Source organism: Condylostylus longicornis, unplaced genomic scaffold, assembly GCF_029603195.1.
Source record: "Condylostylus longicornis isolate FDR11 unplaced genomic scaffold, ASM2960319v2 ptg000010l, whole genome shotgun sequence".
Lineage (NCBI taxonomy): Eukaryota > Metazoa > Arthropoda > Insecta > Diptera > Dolichopodidae > Condylostylus > Condylostylus longicornis.
The window spans coordinates 7,765,696-7,783,294 of NW_026577979.1; the positions used below are offsets into that span (position 1 = coordinate 7,765,696).

The 17,599-nt window shown below is 25.2% G+C and overlaps 2 protein-coding genes across 3 annotated transcripts; one reads left to right on the forward strand and one right to left on the reverse strand.

The window, feature by feature from the left end:
- Positions 1-1,279: 1,279 nt before the first annotated feature.
- On the reverse strand, positions 1,280-7,032 carry LOC129619168 (histone deacetylase 6). Of its 2 annotated transcripts, XM_055534275.1 has the most exons (14): positions 6,649-7,032; positions 6,333-6,509; positions 6,130-6,260; positions 5,444-5,627; positions 5,243-5,379; positions 5,041-5,175; positions 4,785-4,977; positions 4,670-4,729; positions 4,171-4,615; positions 3,606-4,113; positions 3,337-3,532; positions 2,694-3,272; positions 2,469-2,556; positions 1,280-2,112 (listed from the first exon to the last, which is right to left on the reverse strand). In XM_055534275.1, the coding sequence occupies exons 1-14, from the start codon at positions 6,649-6,651 to the stop codon at positions 1,802-1,804; spliced, it is 3,147 nt and encodes a 1,048-aa protein (XP_055390250.1). In that variant the 5' UTR covers positions 6,652-7,032; the 3' UTR covers positions 1,280-1,801. The 2 variants fall into 2 exon arrangements, with proteins under 2 accessions (XP_055390250.1, XP_055390251.1); XM_055534276.1 differs by lacking the exon at positions 2,469-2,556 and having other exon boundaries at positions 1,976-2,112.
- Positions 7,033-8,122: 1,090 nt separating this feature from the next.
- Positions 8,123-9,423, forward strand: LOC129619117 (protein-lysine N-methyltransferase EEF2KMT). The gene is made up of 3 exons (XM_055534212.1): positions 8,123-8,265; positions 8,330-9,137; positions 9,232-9,423. The coding sequence occupies exons 1-3, from the start codon at positions 8,188-8,190 to the stop codon at positions 9,342-9,344; spliced, it is 999 nt and encodes a 332-aa protein (XP_055390187.1). The 5' UTR covers positions 8,123-8,187; the 3' UTR covers positions 9,345-9,423.
- Positions 9,424-17,599: the final 8,176 nt, after the last annotated feature.

Sequence of the window (17,599 nt, forward strand, 5' to 3'; positions counted from 1 at the left end):
ACTGGTTGGATTAAATTGCGAACACTTACCGGAATCTTGTATGACGAAATAACGCCAGTCAAAATAAAAGGAAAACTGTATAAAACTGTTGTCAGGCCGGCATTAATGTATGGCACTGAATGCTGGACAGCTTAGAAGCAACACGTCCAAAAATTATATGTAGCATAAATGCGAATGCTAAGACGGGCCTTAAATGTTACCAAACAAGACAAAATTAAAAATATTTATATAAGAGACAGTCTGAAAATAACACCTATAAACAAAAAAAAACTAAGTAAACAGACTACGCTGGTATGGACACATAAGTAGAAGGAATGATGACCACATTGTAAGAAAAGCAATGAATATTAAAGAACCACCCAGGAAAAGAAATAATCTACAACAAGAAAGGAAAACTTGGCGTCTAAGAATAAGGAGAGCCTACAAAACAGGAATAAGGCAAGGAGAGAAGAATAGTTACTATATACGTAACAGGTATATTGATTTTGTTTAAATTTTCTTTTATTAATTACTTTTTTTTTTATATAATTTACAACAAGTAACAATTAAATATAATAATATATTTGTATATTTAAATATTGGGAAAAAGAACTGGTAAATTTCTTCATCTTATTATGCTAATTTTAAATAAAAAAAATGTTCATATATTATTTTTAACAAATTATCCTGTCTTTCTAGCATAAACTATCTTTATTATTGGTAATTATTTACTGATTATTATCCAAAATATCGAGCATATTTTATTGTTTTGAGAATTAATATTTATTATTTAATTTACTTTATTATTATTTTTTTTGATTAAGTATTTTTTTTTTTTATTATAAATATGTTTTTAGTTTACTAAATATAATTTTTTTTTTTTTTGTGTTTTAAATAATTTTTTAAGGATTATTAAAGGTACTAAAGGTACTTAAGGTAGTAAGTAAATTAAGTGTAAATTTTTCAAATTTTTTTTTTTTTAGAATTTCATACAAATACATATATTTATATATTAATAAAATTAGAATAATCAATATGTTTTTTAATATATTAGTATAATTTTGGGATTTTTTTAATTTTAATAAAAATTCGATAATTAAAAAATTAAATAAAAAAAAAATCTTTGGATTAGTAAATTTTTTGTTTTTGTCTTTTGCCGAAACTTAAAATAAATTAAATTAAAAAAAAAAATCAGTACAAAATAGTTTTGAAATTTTTTTAAGTCACATTAAATTATAAAATAAAATACAAAAAAAATATCAATTATTTCAGTGTAAATTCATATTAATAATTAATAAGTTAGTCAACATTTTCTAAATTTAGAAAATAAGTTAAGAATAATTTTGGTTTAATATTAATTTACTTGTATTTTTTTATTCTTACAAAAATTTAGCAAATAAATTTCAATATTAATTTTAATGAAATTATTTTGTCAAAAAATATAATATTAATAATTATAAGTATATTATATACAAAATGTAAAAATACAACATAACAAAATTAGAAACACAAAGAGATTTTCCTCGAATAATGCGATTCTTTTACTGTTCAAAAAAAAAAATTAATTACAATTGAAAAACTGAGGTAACAGAATTCAAAATTCATGCGAATTTGTACATTTCCAACAAATTTAATATTCGCGACTGATTACTGAATTATTCGAGGAATACCTGTAGATTATTCACAAGAACTCAAACAATTATTATTATATATTATAAAAAGTACAGATATTTAAAATTAAATTTTTCATTTAAAAAATTATGTCAAATTCATTCCAAAAGTACATAACAAAAAATAAAAATAAAATAAAATTTAGTAAATATCAGTTATCATCGTCATCTAAATAAATTGTATCATCATTACCATATGACCAAACTAAATCTTCACCAAATTTATTCTTATGTGCTAAATTTTTATATTTATGTAATATTGAATTATCAATATATGCTTCACATATATAACACCATACAGAAAGATCAGAAAAACTTAATGCCAATGGATGTTCTGTTTCTAAATGATGAAATAACATATGCTCATTAATATAACGTCCACAATAGATTTTATTACAATGTAAACAAAACCAATTCTCTTGTAATGATTGACAATTTTCACATTCTGCTTTAGTATCTATACCTGAAAATTTAAAAAAAATTAATTATAAAGAATAAGTTCATTGTAGTTTAAGGAATGTGATATGAAATAATAAAAAAAAAAACAATATCTTATTATATTTAAATGAGGGCATTCCTTTTGTATATTGTATTTAAATTAATTAATTAATGTAATTTTATTCAAAATAAATCAAATTAAGCATTCAAAGCTTAAATTGAAAATAATGGGGAAAACCAAAAAAATATCAATTTTTCCAATTTAAATTGGGTAGGATAAACCCCAAAATTTAAAAAAATAAAGCACAGTAAATTATTAAAGAAAAATAAAAAAAATGATAAAAACAAAAATATTCTCAATTTTAATGAAAAGCTTCTTACTTTCTGGAATATCACCAGTATTTAATAATTCTAAATGTGGGCAATTTTTTAATGGTATGACAGCAAACATTTCCTCATTTTGTAATGCCTACAATTTTAAATTTGAATATTAATACATGAATTTTTTGTTCTATTTTTTTTTCTTTTAATTTTAATTAGCGTTTAATTTATCAAGCATTTAATTAAAGAATATAAAATTATAATAACCATAATAAAAGTACTTACTTGTTGATTTTCTAATAGAAAATCTGTTAAAGTTTGCCCTTTTTCAATTGGTTTACTTGGACCGGGTTGTTCTTGGTGTTCTTGTTCATCTTTATTTATATTATTGTCAATTCTCATATCGTCCATTAATTTTTCAATATCTTTTATTTTATTTTGATTTTGTGATGGAGGTAATTTTTTATTAAATTTTAATCTTTTCCAATATTTATTGTGTATATATATAACATTTTGTATAGTTTCAATGCAACTTGTATACGCGGCGGTTTTATTTGAATTTATATTTAATATGGGTGATGGATCACCCAATAATGCCTTAGAACACATTACCATTGCATATGAAATTGAATTGACATTATAACCACCTTCCAAGCATAAAATAATTTTGCCATTAGCTAAACCTGATAACCAATGTGTAAAACAACCATATGCTTCAGGTGAAACTTTACAACCACCTAAAGGATCACCTATTGCAGCATCAAAGCCAGCAGATACTAATATCAATTCTGGATTAAATTCATATGCAATTGGCATAATTATATTTTGAAAAACAAGAGAATATTCAAAATCTCCCATTCCTTTCTGTAAATTTATAATTTAAATATTAAAATAGAAAATAAAAATTTATAATTATAGATATTTGTACCTTATTCCAAGGAATGTTAACATTAAAACCGATTCCTTGACCTTGTCCTACTTCTGTAAAATTAGCATCAGTACTTTTAGGAAAAAATGATGCATTATCATAACGGTGAACACTTATATATAAGACTTTAGAGCTTGATTCAAAAATATGTTGTGTTCCATTACCATGATGTACATCCCAGTCAACAATTAGAACTCTAAAACAAGATAAATCAGGAATCTGCCAATAACTCTAAATTTTATATTTAATTTTGTAAGTTTCTTCCTTACCTTTTTAGTCCATGTATACTGACAGCATATTGTGCTGCTATTGCAACATTATTAAAAATACAAAAACCATGAGGATGATCATTTTCGGCATGGTGACCAGGAGGTCTTACAATGCAAACACCACTCCTTGCGTTGCCGTTTAATACATTATCAACAACTTGTAATACAGACCCAGCTGCTAATTTAGCACATTCAAAAGTTTTTGTATGAAAATAAACTGAATTATATGAGTTGCCAAGATTTTTCAAATCTTCATCTTTCTCCACAGCCGTTTTAATGGAATTAATATATGTTTTGGTATGAGCTAAACTTAATTCATCGGTGGTAGCATATCTTGATTTTAGTTTTTGCATTCTTTTCAATAACCCATATTCGTTGTGTCTTTCGTTTATGATTTTTATTCTATCTGGTTGCTCAACATGATCTTTTTCAAAGTTGTTTGTGTGTTCTAACATTAAATCATCATAAACATAGCAAACTCGAGTTTTTGGGAATGTTAATTTCGTTGCTATAAAGAAATCTTACTCAATTATTTGAAATTTAATTATATTTTATTGTATTTTACATAGTTTTAGTTGTCTCAATCTACTCTCAATCGAACGTTCAACTAAACGATCTTGAATCGGATAACATCCTCTTGTAGGAAATTTCTCTGGAACTGGCTCATTCCATTTAAATAAAGCAGTGACTTTATGAAGATCTGGTTGTGGATTACAATTGTTTAAGTCTTCGAGTGTATAAGTATTCTGAATTTGTAAACATTTCCAATATGGACGATGAGCATAAATGCAATTTAAAATTGCTTCTTGTACTAATTCACATGGTGCTTCTATTTTGTCTATCAAAGGGCAGGGATCACCCAAAAGTGATCGTAAAGTCAATGCAGCGCCTTCCGATAATGATTCAAGACAGTAACCACCTTCCAATATCACAGCTACACGAGATTGAGCTAAGCATAATAACGAATTGAGTAAATGAGGATAAAATGCAGGCGTAATTTCCATTTCACCCTAAAATTTGTGTTAAAATTTAATAAAATATTGTTATATTTATGAATTTCACACCTCTGGGCATCCTAAAGCAGCATCATATCCAGCAGAAATAATTATGAGCTCTGGCTGGAACTATTTTATCAATTAGTTTGATACAAAATTAAAAATTTTACTATAAAAATCTTACTTCAACTGCAACAGGAAGTAATATTTGATTGAATATTGCCATATAATCACCATTTTGCATGCCTTTGTCATTCAAGGGCAAATTAAAATTATAACCTAAACCTTCTCCAGCTCCAATAAAATCAAAATTTGAATCCTTTAAATTCGGCCAAAAAGTTCCGTATTCAAATCGATGAATTGAAAAATATAATACTCTGTAAAAAACATTATGTTTTTATTGGAATAAAAAATAAGCGTTTAATTAATTTAAATTGTACCTTGGATCGTCATAAAATAATCTCTGAGTTCCTTGTCCATGATGTATATCCCAATCGACAATTAAAATTTTTTGAAGTTTCAATTTGTCTAAAGCATATTGCGCTGCAACTGCCACATTATTGAAGAAACAGTAACTATTAAACAAAAATTATTTTAATAATTTATATTGCAAAAAAAAAAAATTGCTTTTTTTTTGGGTACCCATTAAATTCAGATTTCATAGCATGATGTCCTGGAGGTCTTATAATAGCCATACCATTTTGTATTTTTCCTTTTACAATATTGTGCACGAGATCAATAGTTGACCCAGTTGCCAAAAGAGATAGTTCAAAAGTAGACTGAAATTATTGAAAAGTAATTTAATGATGATGCAGCAATTAAAGTTTTCATATATGCATTTACTGGATGAAAATATATCGAATCATAATTGGAACTAAAATTCTCAAGTTCAGTTTCATTTTTTCCTTCTGAAGTGGATTTTAATTTTTCATAATGTTCTTCGGTATGTTTAATTAAAATTTCCTCTTTTGTTGCTTTTCTTGATGGAATTCGTTGACAACGTTCTATTAATTTTAATTCCTTACATCTAAAAAGAATATTATTACATACATTTACTAATGTTTACGTAATCTACTTAAATGTAATTCGTTCAACAATTTTATTAACTTAACATGTTGTTAGAAAAAAAAACTCCCCATCCTCTTTAATTATAATGTTTTTATAATTGATTAATCTTATCTTTTAATTGATATTCAAATAAAGATAAACCAAAACCTTATACATATTAAGTTTTTTCTTTTAAAGTTGAAATTTAAAATTAATTTGATTTACTTTAAGTTCTAGGCATTTTTTCACTATAAATTTGCTATTTGCATATTATTCAATAGAGGGGCGGGTGGGTACGTTTATAAATATATAATAAAATATACAATTTTACCGAATTTTTAAATATTAAAAGCTTCCAAATATGTAAATAACATTAATAATTTATTGCGACTAATTCTTGGGCGTATAAGTAGGTACATACATGCGTTTTTTTTTTAACAAAAGTTTTACAAAAATTTTAAAAATTTGAATAGGAACTTTACCTTTCAATTACTCTTATAAAACGCTCTGGTTTTTCAGGATGATTTTCATCCCACAGGCATCTATGTTCTACCATTCTTTCGTCATATATAATACCAGTTTCTGAGCGAATCATTTTCTTAAAATCAAGTGCCTAAAAATTTAAAATTATTGTTAATTGGCGTAGTTTTTTAAATTTTCTAGTCTAATTATGTATTAGTTTTACTTTTTGGTATATATCCTTAATTGATGTGGTCTGTTCTGTTTGAGACTCCATCATTTTTAATAATTTTCCACGTTTTTTTGCTTCAAGTAACGCTGCGTTTGGTTGTCTAGCTTTAACTGTAGCACGAGTTTGAATTTTCGCCTTTTGTGCTTCGTTTCTAGTAATGATCGATGAACTCTAATCGGGTAAATAAATTAAAAAAGTTTTTATTTTTCAGATAAGAATAGTAATATTTACTTATACAAAAATAATTTATATAGTAAATAGTAAATTAGGTATCAATACAAAATACATATGAACATAAAAACTTTTTTACCATTATTTCCGTTCCAAAAAATTTGAATTTTATGTTTTCAAAAAAAATTTTAAATATTAAATTTTTTTTTCGTCAAAATAGTAAAAATTGATTAAATAAAGTTTAATAAATCGATATTTTTTTCTTTTTAATTTGAACTCATTACTCAAAGTCTATTTTGAATGTTTTCGTTTCAGAACTATTTTAATACAATTACGACTTCAAGGTGAACCTCTTTTTGTTTTTGGTATGACACAATTATTGCTAAAATGCAATTTAAATATTATGTTCACTAAATTTGGTAAACATTTCTTTTGTTTTACCTATATCTATTTATTGTTTCTTTTATTTAATATTGTTTTATAAAGACCTACGCTGCTTTATAAAAAATTGTGGGCAGTTTTATCGAATTGTCAAAATAAACATCATTTTTGCAAAATGTGATTTTACATGGTAGAGTTTGTTATCCAGTTTGATAAATAGGGTGGACCGTAATATTTTGATACTGAAAAATTACAATTGCTTAAGATTAATATTGAATTCCTGGGTTCGAAAAAGTCGAACAACAATATTTTTGCAGTACGACTTTTTCGAACCCAGGAATTACACAATTCGTAAAAAAATGGTCTAATTACGTAAAATAATTAGAAATAGCTGAATTTAAAGAAGAATTTCTTTTTTTTAAAACCACATCACAATAGAACTAGCATCACAATAGCGCTACTAATTGGATTTAAAGGTCTTGTTATAAAATGAAAGTTAAGGCCTTAACTGAAATATTTTTCATTTTACTGATTTGCAAGTTTTAAAAAAAATAACAATCTAATAAAACTGATTTTTATATTATTTCAAAAATATTTTTTTTACGAATTAGTTTTTTGCTCTAATGAATTAATTACTATTGTAGATAAATGACCTTTTCGCGATGAGCAATTCAATTAATAAATTAATGTTTAATTGGTATGTTTTTTATATTACTATATAAAAATTATAATAATTCTTCTTTAAGACAAAAATATTGTGGTGAGAATATAAGAATATATTGAAAAACTAAAAAGATATTTTGTCATATTTTTTATGTACTAAATAATGGCAATTTTCAAATACTACATTTTTAATAAATTTATCTAACAAACTAATCTGTTTGTTAGGTTTCGGATAAATTGTAAAAATGAAAATAAAATTTTTGTTTGAGGCTTAAAGGAAAACATATCTTTTATAGAGTACAAGAAATTTGTAATCTCCATAATGAAACAGCTGCACGAAATTAATTCGGTTGAAAATTTCTAAATCTTAAAAAAATGGACATTTATACTTCATTCTAAATACAAAATTTTCTTCATTAAGAAATTTAATAAATCAACACAACCCTAAAACATTCCTTTCATGTTGGCGGCAATGGTAGTATAGCAACAGCGTTTTGAAATTTTTGACAATTGAAGTCATTGCGCTAAAGTATAAACAAAAAAATGTAAACAAAATAATTTTTCGCAATTTTCTTGTACATACACAATTCTGTAACTGTGTTGTTGTCTACAAAATATTCTATGTAATTTAAATATGGACTTAGAAAAATATATTGATAAGTTAAAAGCGCAATTTTTGTCATGTTTTAATATTAATTTAATAAATTGGGAGGTAAGTTTTACATGATTGGCAATTTATTATGTATAGTATGTATTAACATTTAAACTACTTTAAGAATCTAAAGGACATAACCTGGGACCAACAGGAACTTATTTTGAAAAATGTAATAGAAAATGAATTAAACAAAAAATTTCCAATACGGCGAAGTTATCAGTTATCATTTTTAAAGAAAATAATTGAATATTTTGAGTTAAATAATATTGAAATTCACGACCGTATATATGAAAGATTTTGTGCTCTAAATAGTACACCAAATAAAGAGGAAAATTTAGCCTATAAACATTATCTTTTAGCTCAAAATGATGCCCCTATAAGTCTTAAAGAATCAAAAAGCTTTGTGGCAGAAGGTACAACTGGATTATGTAGTTGGCAAGCTTCCTTATTATTATCAAATTGGATAATTAATAATTCAGAAAAGATGAATAATAAAACCATATTGGAGCTTGGTGCAGGAACAGGTCTCTGTAGTTTTACAGCTTTAAAATGTTGTAATCCTTCAGAAGTTATGATAACGGATGGTAGTGTTAAGGTTTTAAATTTGCTTGAAACAAATTTAATAAATAATTTTAGCAATTTAATTGAAATCAAGTCTGAAAGCAATTATAGTAAATATTCTTTAAAAGATGGGAAATTTGTTTCAACATTTTTATTACAATGGGAGAATATTGAAAAACTGAATTTGGATAATATATTTTATCCAAATGTTATTTTAGCAGCTGATGTTATTTATGATAGTTCAACTTTTACTTCACTTTGCAATACAATCGATTACATATTTAAATATATGAAATATGAAGTTATAATGTATTTAGCTGCAACTATAAGAAATAGTGAAACAGTGGACGAATTTTTAAAAATTTTAGGTAATATTTTTTCTTTATTTAAGTAAAATTAAAAATTTGTCTTAAATTTAGGCTTGTTTTTATTTAAGTAAACTCATAAATTTGTCTCTTTTAGGAGAACGAGATTTTACAGCTGAAAAGATTGCAATTGAATCAGACAAACAATATTTTTATTGGGATAATACAACACCCATTGCAATTTATTGCATTACCAAAGGGATGCAATAATTCTATTTATTAAATATTTTATTAAAATAATCAAAATTTACTTATGCAACTCAAAGACTTATGATTTTAATAAAAGGGATAAATTTTTAATAATAGGGCACAATGATTATTATTGTGTATTTGCAATTTTATTATATTTTTCTGAAATAGTCAATAAAGATGTAAAGATTTTGTCAAATCATCATAATATTTATATTTTTTATTTGATCTTAATTCCAAGATATGTAGCTTTCATATGGATTTAGTACTTAAAAGATCAAAATTAAGTAGCTACTTAATTTCATAAATAAGTTGTACTTGTAATCTATGTTTTCCAAAAATGTCAAGAATAATCACATATATTTTGTTAGCTGCATCACTTAAGATGATAAAAATTTTGTAATTTTCAGAATAAAATCAATTTCGAGATTTGAAGTTCTTGACAAAACAAAATTTTTCACTGGTTATTTTTTCTGGTTATATTTAAAAGGTACTTATGAAAAATAAAAGATGTTTGTATTTATGGCATTGCAATAATTCGTTCAGTTCAGAAAAATCCACGATTTTTATTGGAAATGATTTTTTCGACTTGCCCACAAGAAGATATCTATTAATTGAAAATTTGCAAAATTTTAATTTAAAAATTTAATACTCTTATATTCGTTTATTACCCTCACATCAATTGGAATCTAATTCACCTAAATAACAATGTTGTTACACTTCTTATATTAGGTACCTACTTATGTACTTAATCTTATTGCTTTCTAATAATTAAGTAATTTAAAAAATAATTATTGTATATATGTAATAAATAAATAATTATTGTATGTATGTGTATATGTATATATTGCGAATAGAATGCATAAAATAGTACTTTCTATAAGACTTACTTATTGGTGCAATTAAGAATTTCATTACGGGAAGAGATACATGCTTACATTATATGTACTTGCGTTTACAGGTTAAAAAAATTTAAAATTGCAAGATTTTTGGGTACTATTTACAAAATGTATGTATATAGTATACATAATTATATGCTTAGATACTTAAGCATATAAAAATTCCATTACTTAAATGAAAATAATTCAATTTAATATAAAAGAAAAATTATGTTAAAATAAGTTTTCTATTTAGATTTTGAAATTCTATATTTGAAGAACTTATGCAAATTCTTAAAGATTTAAATTTTATTTAAATAAAAAAACTGCCAGAATATTATTGTTGTATGAAATAGACGAACCTATTTCATTATATTTGCAAATGTAATGCACTTGCATTGAGTCTAGTCTATGCTCTTTCTGTTGGGTTTATGAAAGTTGGTAAGAATAATGTTATAAAAAAAATTTTACTTTTACAATTATTTTTATAACATTTGCGAAATTTTTTATAAGTTTTGAATGTATAATTTTAGAAAAAGGACAAAAAAAAAAGAATTAGAATTTTTTTTAAAGAAATTAATTCAAGTATCATTTTTTAATATGAAATTTTCTCACACGAAATTAAATTTTGAAAGAGGAAGCAAGCAGAGCTATTATAGCCAGGTACATGTATATAGAAGCATTGTAGACTATGACGGTAAGACATTATCCTTTCATTATTACTTTTGCTTGCACTTGTTTTGTTTTTCTGTTCCTTATTTCTAATGTTGGTTCTTAATGCAATTATCTTAAGTGCATCATTTTACCTCACGTTCTATTCTAGTATACAAAATATTTTCTATGCGCTTGTTTCTGTATACTTTGTATCAGTTTCAATATTTGCATGTACGTTTGTATGTAACAATAAATGTAAGTGTATAGATACTTATGTATATGCATTTTATGTGAGGAGCTTATGTCAAGTATTCAGGTGAAAACAATTAATGTCGTAAAAATGCACATCAGAAAAATGAAAAAAAAAAAATGAGAAATAGGTAAAAACAATAAATAGAAACAACCGGGATTCAGAAATTGAAAAATACTGAATAAAAAAAAATAGAAGGATTTGAAATCTTTAAATTTTTATGATAATTTCTGTTTTTGAATTTTAATTTTTTTTTTGTTCTTTTTCTTGTTTTTGCATAATTTAAGATAAAAACGATTTAGTAGAAGGACAACAATCTACAAAGCTTATTGCAATTTCTTTATATGGCGTAATTTTCGTCGGTCGTACTGATTTATGTTCATAAAATATCGTTGATAGTGGCCGAAACTTATATGTGGTTTGAAAATTTGGAAATTATTTGTGAGAACCGATATGTTAGCCAGAACGCGATTTACATATCGTGTTAGAAATTTTTAATCTCAGCCTGAGTATTTCAAAATTGTAATTATTTGTAGGTGAATATCCGTTACTACTAGGAGTAAAAACTTGACAATTTTTTAAAATAATCTGATAATTCCGGAACTTATATCTTATTTTGGTTTTTGTTGCTTCTCTGTTGTTTTTCTGTTTATGTCATCATTATATCCCATAAACTAGTAAAAATATTAAGAATTTACAAAGATTAAATCAATTATAATTTTTAATAATACATTTAAATCAAAAATATGCATATGAGTTAATAGTCGGGGAAGAGCTTTTTACAGTCGGAATGTGTTATAGTGAGAAACATTCCATTTAAATTAAATGAATTGTTGTCCAATTACAATGTTGCTTCAATTTAAACTTTAATTTCAACTTAACTTAATTTTCTATTCACCAAATCTTATAGAAATGAGAACGTCCATTCGAAATCATAGGAATGTGCATTTTAATTTTTTAACTTCTTAGTAAATTTTTATTTAATTTTAAATTTATTTTTAATTGCACATACATATGTATGTATGTTATGTATGTTTATAAAATATATTTTTTGTATATTTTTATAATTAAAACTAAAATTAAATGGTAAGTAAGACCGAATTTAATTTTCTTCCTTTTTTTTGTGTTACATAGAATTAATCGTTTTTAGTACTTTTGCAAAAATTTTTTAAAAAAAGTGTTTATTAGTTTCACTTTGTTCGTCTGTCCGTTGACAAAATGGCCGTTGATATTAACCATTAACTAAAATCCATTTTTCTTCTAATTTTTGCGATAGTTTTTCTTCTAGATCGTAATTGTAGGGGTCTGAAATTTTACCAATTTTTAGATATTAAAAAACAATTTATTTTGTTTAAACAAAATTTTTTTTCCAATTTCAACCCTCTCAAGTTCTAACCATTCGAAGTTCGTAATATTTAAATTTTCGACTCGTTTCGAATTTCCGAAAGCTTTTTCAAATTTCTAAAAATGCAGAAAGTTGACGATAAATGTCACGCCATTAAAAAAATGTAATTATTTTTCTCAACTCACGCAATTAATCCTTAAATTCAATCATATTAACGAGTCTTTAAATTTTTTTTGTCTCATCCTAATTGTATGCAATTATTCAAAATATTTTAATGATTTAAAATTTAAATATTGTTTGAATACACATATTGTTTTTAAAAACTGTATTTTTACTTTGTTGGAGTGAAAAGTGCTCCTTTACGAACCAGTTGTTTGTCCCAACTTTATTATTACCGACCGTATTGTGTAAACAATAGGTAGGTTATGTGATGGCAACAAATTTTGCATATCGAGTTTTCGGTGGGAACGTACTTCTCCATAGTAGGGAAGTGTAAATAAACTATTTTTAGCAATTATTTAGTCGGTCTGTCGGTCTGTCGGTCTGTCGGTCTGTCCGTATGTCGGAACCGATTTTGATGAAATTTTATATGTAAGTTTGTTTAGACCATGGCACGGATCGATCAACTTTTGGTATATATCAGGCCTCGGGTACTGCACTTTTTAGCGGGCCTGTTTTACATTTTTGAACATTTTGAAGAAAATATTCAACCGATTTACTTGAAATTTTATATATAAGCTCAGTTCGACCGTCCGCAAAAATTCGTATGTTTTGGAAGAAATCAGGCATCGGCAACTAGACGTTTACTACGGGCCAAATATACATTTTTGTGTATATAAAGAGAAATAATCAACCGATTTCATTGAAATTTAATATATGAATTCCTCATATTAAAGCAATGACCATATAACTTTTTTGGAAAGATCAGGGCTCGAGAACTGATTTGCGGGCCGATTTTACATTTTTCACCATATCCACAGAACAAATTGATGGAATTTCTTGAAATTTGATATTTGAGTTCTGGTTGTTACCGAAACTAACTGGCGAGCATTTCAGGGAATTCGGGTAGCACAAAGCGAAACTCTACTAAGAGCCAAATTTACATTTTTCTGATTATGTTAACTATAAGCTTACTAATGTCCTAAAAATTGGAAAGAAGTATTTAACAGACATTTTTATAATATTCTGTAACACTTTCATTTAACTAGACAATACACAATGCGGTCGGTTATGTGCTGACCACATCAGATTTTTTTTTTTTTGTTTTTAAGGTGACAACAATACCTTGAAGTGATAATAGTGTCTGCCGTTATTATGATCAGTACATTTACTTTATATTCATACACTGAATATGAATATTATCGTAAATATATGTACATGTGTGCGCATGTAGTGCATTATATTATCGGTATTATCACTAAACTTACATCTACATATATGCGTTTTTGATACTTTTGATATGGTCATAAAAATGATTTCCGGTAAATTTGGTTTTATGCAATCATATTCCAGTTTAATGCATTCATTATACAAGTGTGCAATTTAGAAAAGAAAAATGTTTTTAAATTTACTTCCGTTCTGATTTCTTTTAAATTACTATGTATGTAAGGAAGATGAATATTACATATATATGTATGTAGATATATATTCAATATGAGATGTAGGCACATATGTATATATATGAAAGTGGACGGGAAGATATGGACAAAAAAAATTTTAATACTTTATTCAATTTAAAATTGAAGGGTTGAAAAACTCTTCATTTCGTCTTAAATATAATTTACATAGTTTTCCAAAAATAGAAAATGAGAATTTAAAAATTTCTTTACTCATATACCTACATACATATGTATACATATGTAGTTTAAGTCTAATTCCATCCTGCGATTATTTTAATTTTAACTTCATTTGAAAGTAAATGGAGAATAAAGTATGGACAAAAGAAATGATACATTAAGGAAATTAAGGAAACCTTGGATTGTATTGTAATTTGTATTGGAAGATTGGTGTATACGTATATGTGTATATATATAATTATAAAATAAATCAGTATTGACGTACTTTTCCTCTAAAAACTTGATATATATACATAAACATTTGTTCTATTCTTCAATTTTTATTGATTTTAATTCCTTGATGTTAGATTTTCCTTGAAGAAGATTTTTTGAGGGCTTTAAAATCTAAAATTACTTCTACTTTCATATTTTTCAAAGTCCGGACGAAGGAAACAATGCCATTATATTCTCATTTCAGCTCTGAAAAATTTGGAAATTTTGTAAACTTCTTTTAAAAAATTGCAACTTACATGATAATTTTGTATTTTAGAACTAAATGTGGATGTGAATAAGTCAACAGCTACGATATTTGTAAAGCTTAAAAAATACTAGATTATTAATATGAACACGTCTGAAAATCGTTTAATCTTAAAATATAATAGAAATAAATTCACCACTTCAAAAATATTTTCATACACACTATGATGAAAAAATGAAGAAAGAATGGCTTTTGGATAAAAATTCCAATGATGATTGACAAAACTTTATTTTTTATACTTTCTGATCATAAAAAGAGCGAAGAAATAGAGGGATTATTTGTATATAGAGCCTTTCTGCATTTAAAATTAGATTGTTAAAAAATATTTTACAAATTAATTTTTATGTCTATGATATGCAGTGAGTTTTCAAAATTTATCATGCTGTTTTTGTTAATTGATTGACCAAAAACTAAAAAGAAACATGTTTGACCAAGAAGTTTGAACATTTCTTTTGTTTTCTTGCACTGTATTACTCGTACCACATAATCTTTTATTTTTTTCCGTAAATGGGCTTACAGAATTCAATACTATGAGACCTATGACTACAAAATATATTTTAAATAAAATTAAATTTCAATTCTTTTATATAGGAAATTAATTTCAAGTTGCTTTTCAATTGGGAAATTTCTCCATAATTCAAAAATAATGTACAAATTATTCTTAAAAATGATTTAAAAAAAAAAAATTAAAAAGTTTGTTAAAATAAATTTTTTTTTCTCATAAAAGAATTTCACAAAAGGAGTGGAATTTTTATTTCTAATTCAAAGTTTGAAAAGAAAAGAAAAAATCAAAACTTCATTTTTCTATTTAAATAAAATTATTCGAATTTGTATTGTAGATATTTGATTTCGTTTGTGTTATGAATTGAACTGGTGTTCTTAATTTTATTTATAGCACTACAATGCCACTCTTCCTTAAATTTTTAAATATACATACCTATGCAGATACTATAATATTCTTTCTTGGTTGCCATTTTAAATATTAAGGCAAGACATAATAAACGACCGCTGAGAATTTATATACATAATTGTGTACGAGTATAACTATTCGAAATATTTTTCATTTCCATCCCTTGTTTTAAGTGTCTACAGTGAATAGCCAATATAGTTACAATTTACATACCTATACAGAGTAGTTGACGTAAATTATAATTTTCTTAGCATTTAAAAAATAGGAATTAGTTTAGTTTTAGTTCTTTAAACATACTAAATATTCCTATTTTCATATTTGGTTAATCGATAATTATGATCTGTTCATATACGTATATTGTCAACAATTTTCGAACTATGGGAGGACATTCTTTCGAACGCAAAGCAGTAATAAGATTCATATAGTGTTCGCTTTTCATAGTAGTTTGATTAGATTAATCAAGTTTGTGAACATTTTTTGGTTATGTTTTAAACGTCAAACAACTCAAAAATTATGTTTTTTAAGTATCTACTACTTATCGTGTTCGTTACTCAGCCTCAACATTCAATGTTATAAATCTCAATTAATAAAATTTTGTGGCTATAAATTTCTAATTTAAATTTTAAAATTGTCGAATCCTATAGAGCAGTGTTTCTTGAAATCAATGACAAAGCGACCACCAAAAAATTAATGGGCAATGATTTCGTGATTTTACGCTTGTTCAAATTTTTGCAATAATATTTAGGAGAATATTTTTAATATACAAGTTACAGTTTAAATTCATTCTGTTATACAATACATTGTATAACAGAATGAATTTAATACTAATTATACATTTACATTTTATATTTAGATTTTAAGTCTTAATGGCTTTTAGGTTGCTCATGCTCTCTACCGAAATTATCTACTTTTTCTTCTATCGAATTACTTCTTCCGAATTAGTTTGAGTACAAACAAAAAAGTTATTTAATTTTAATTTGTCATTATCGCATAACCATTTTTATACTGTACCTCTGTGTCCAATTTTTATACTGTACACTTGTGGTCCAAGTGTAGAGTAAAAGTACGAACCTCTGATTGAGAATTGCTGCTATATATGGAGTATAATAAAACGAAATAATATCAGGGAGACTTTTCTAACTTTGTATCTTATATAACAGTTTTGATTTTTAGATTGTATCTTAGAGTTGACTGCGAGTAAGTTAAATAAAATATTCTCAATTTTTCTTTTTGTTTTTCAACTAAATGTCTCACCTTGATTTAAAAATAAAATAAAAAACAAAAAAAAAATAAAAATTGGAATGAAATTAAAGAAATGAAATCAAAGTTTAAAAATTATAAAGAGGAAAACTTAAGAATTTTTTTTTAATTTTTTTTATTTTTCAAATGCAAACACTTTATGTATGGGCGGGTATACGTAGTAGATGTGTTTGTATATAAAGTGCATCTTATATCCGAAAACTTCCGCATGAAGAGTCGAAAAAATAATAATTTTTATGAATAAATTTTTTTTTTTTTTCATTTTTAGAATTTAATTTATCAAAAATATATGAAAAAAAAAATTGTAAGTATAAAAAAGAATTTATGGCGTCAAAACTAACACGAAATATAAGTAAAAATAAAAGCAAAAAAAACAAAAATAAATAAAAAAATGAAAATAAATTGTAGAAAATTTCAAAGAAAATATGAAAAAACCAAAAAAGAAAAAAAAATCAAAAACTACGCTGTTGCTGCCGCTGTTTGTGCTCCTTTCGCTTCTAAAACGCGAAAATTTCCTAGATTTCCTTGATTTCATAGATTTATTGTTTGTTTGTTCTGTTTTTTCGTTTGCTTTTTGTTTCTTTCTCATCTTGAATTTATTTTTGCCTTTGTTTCTATTTTTTTTTTCTTCATATTTTTTAAAAACTCAATTAAAACTTTTATAAT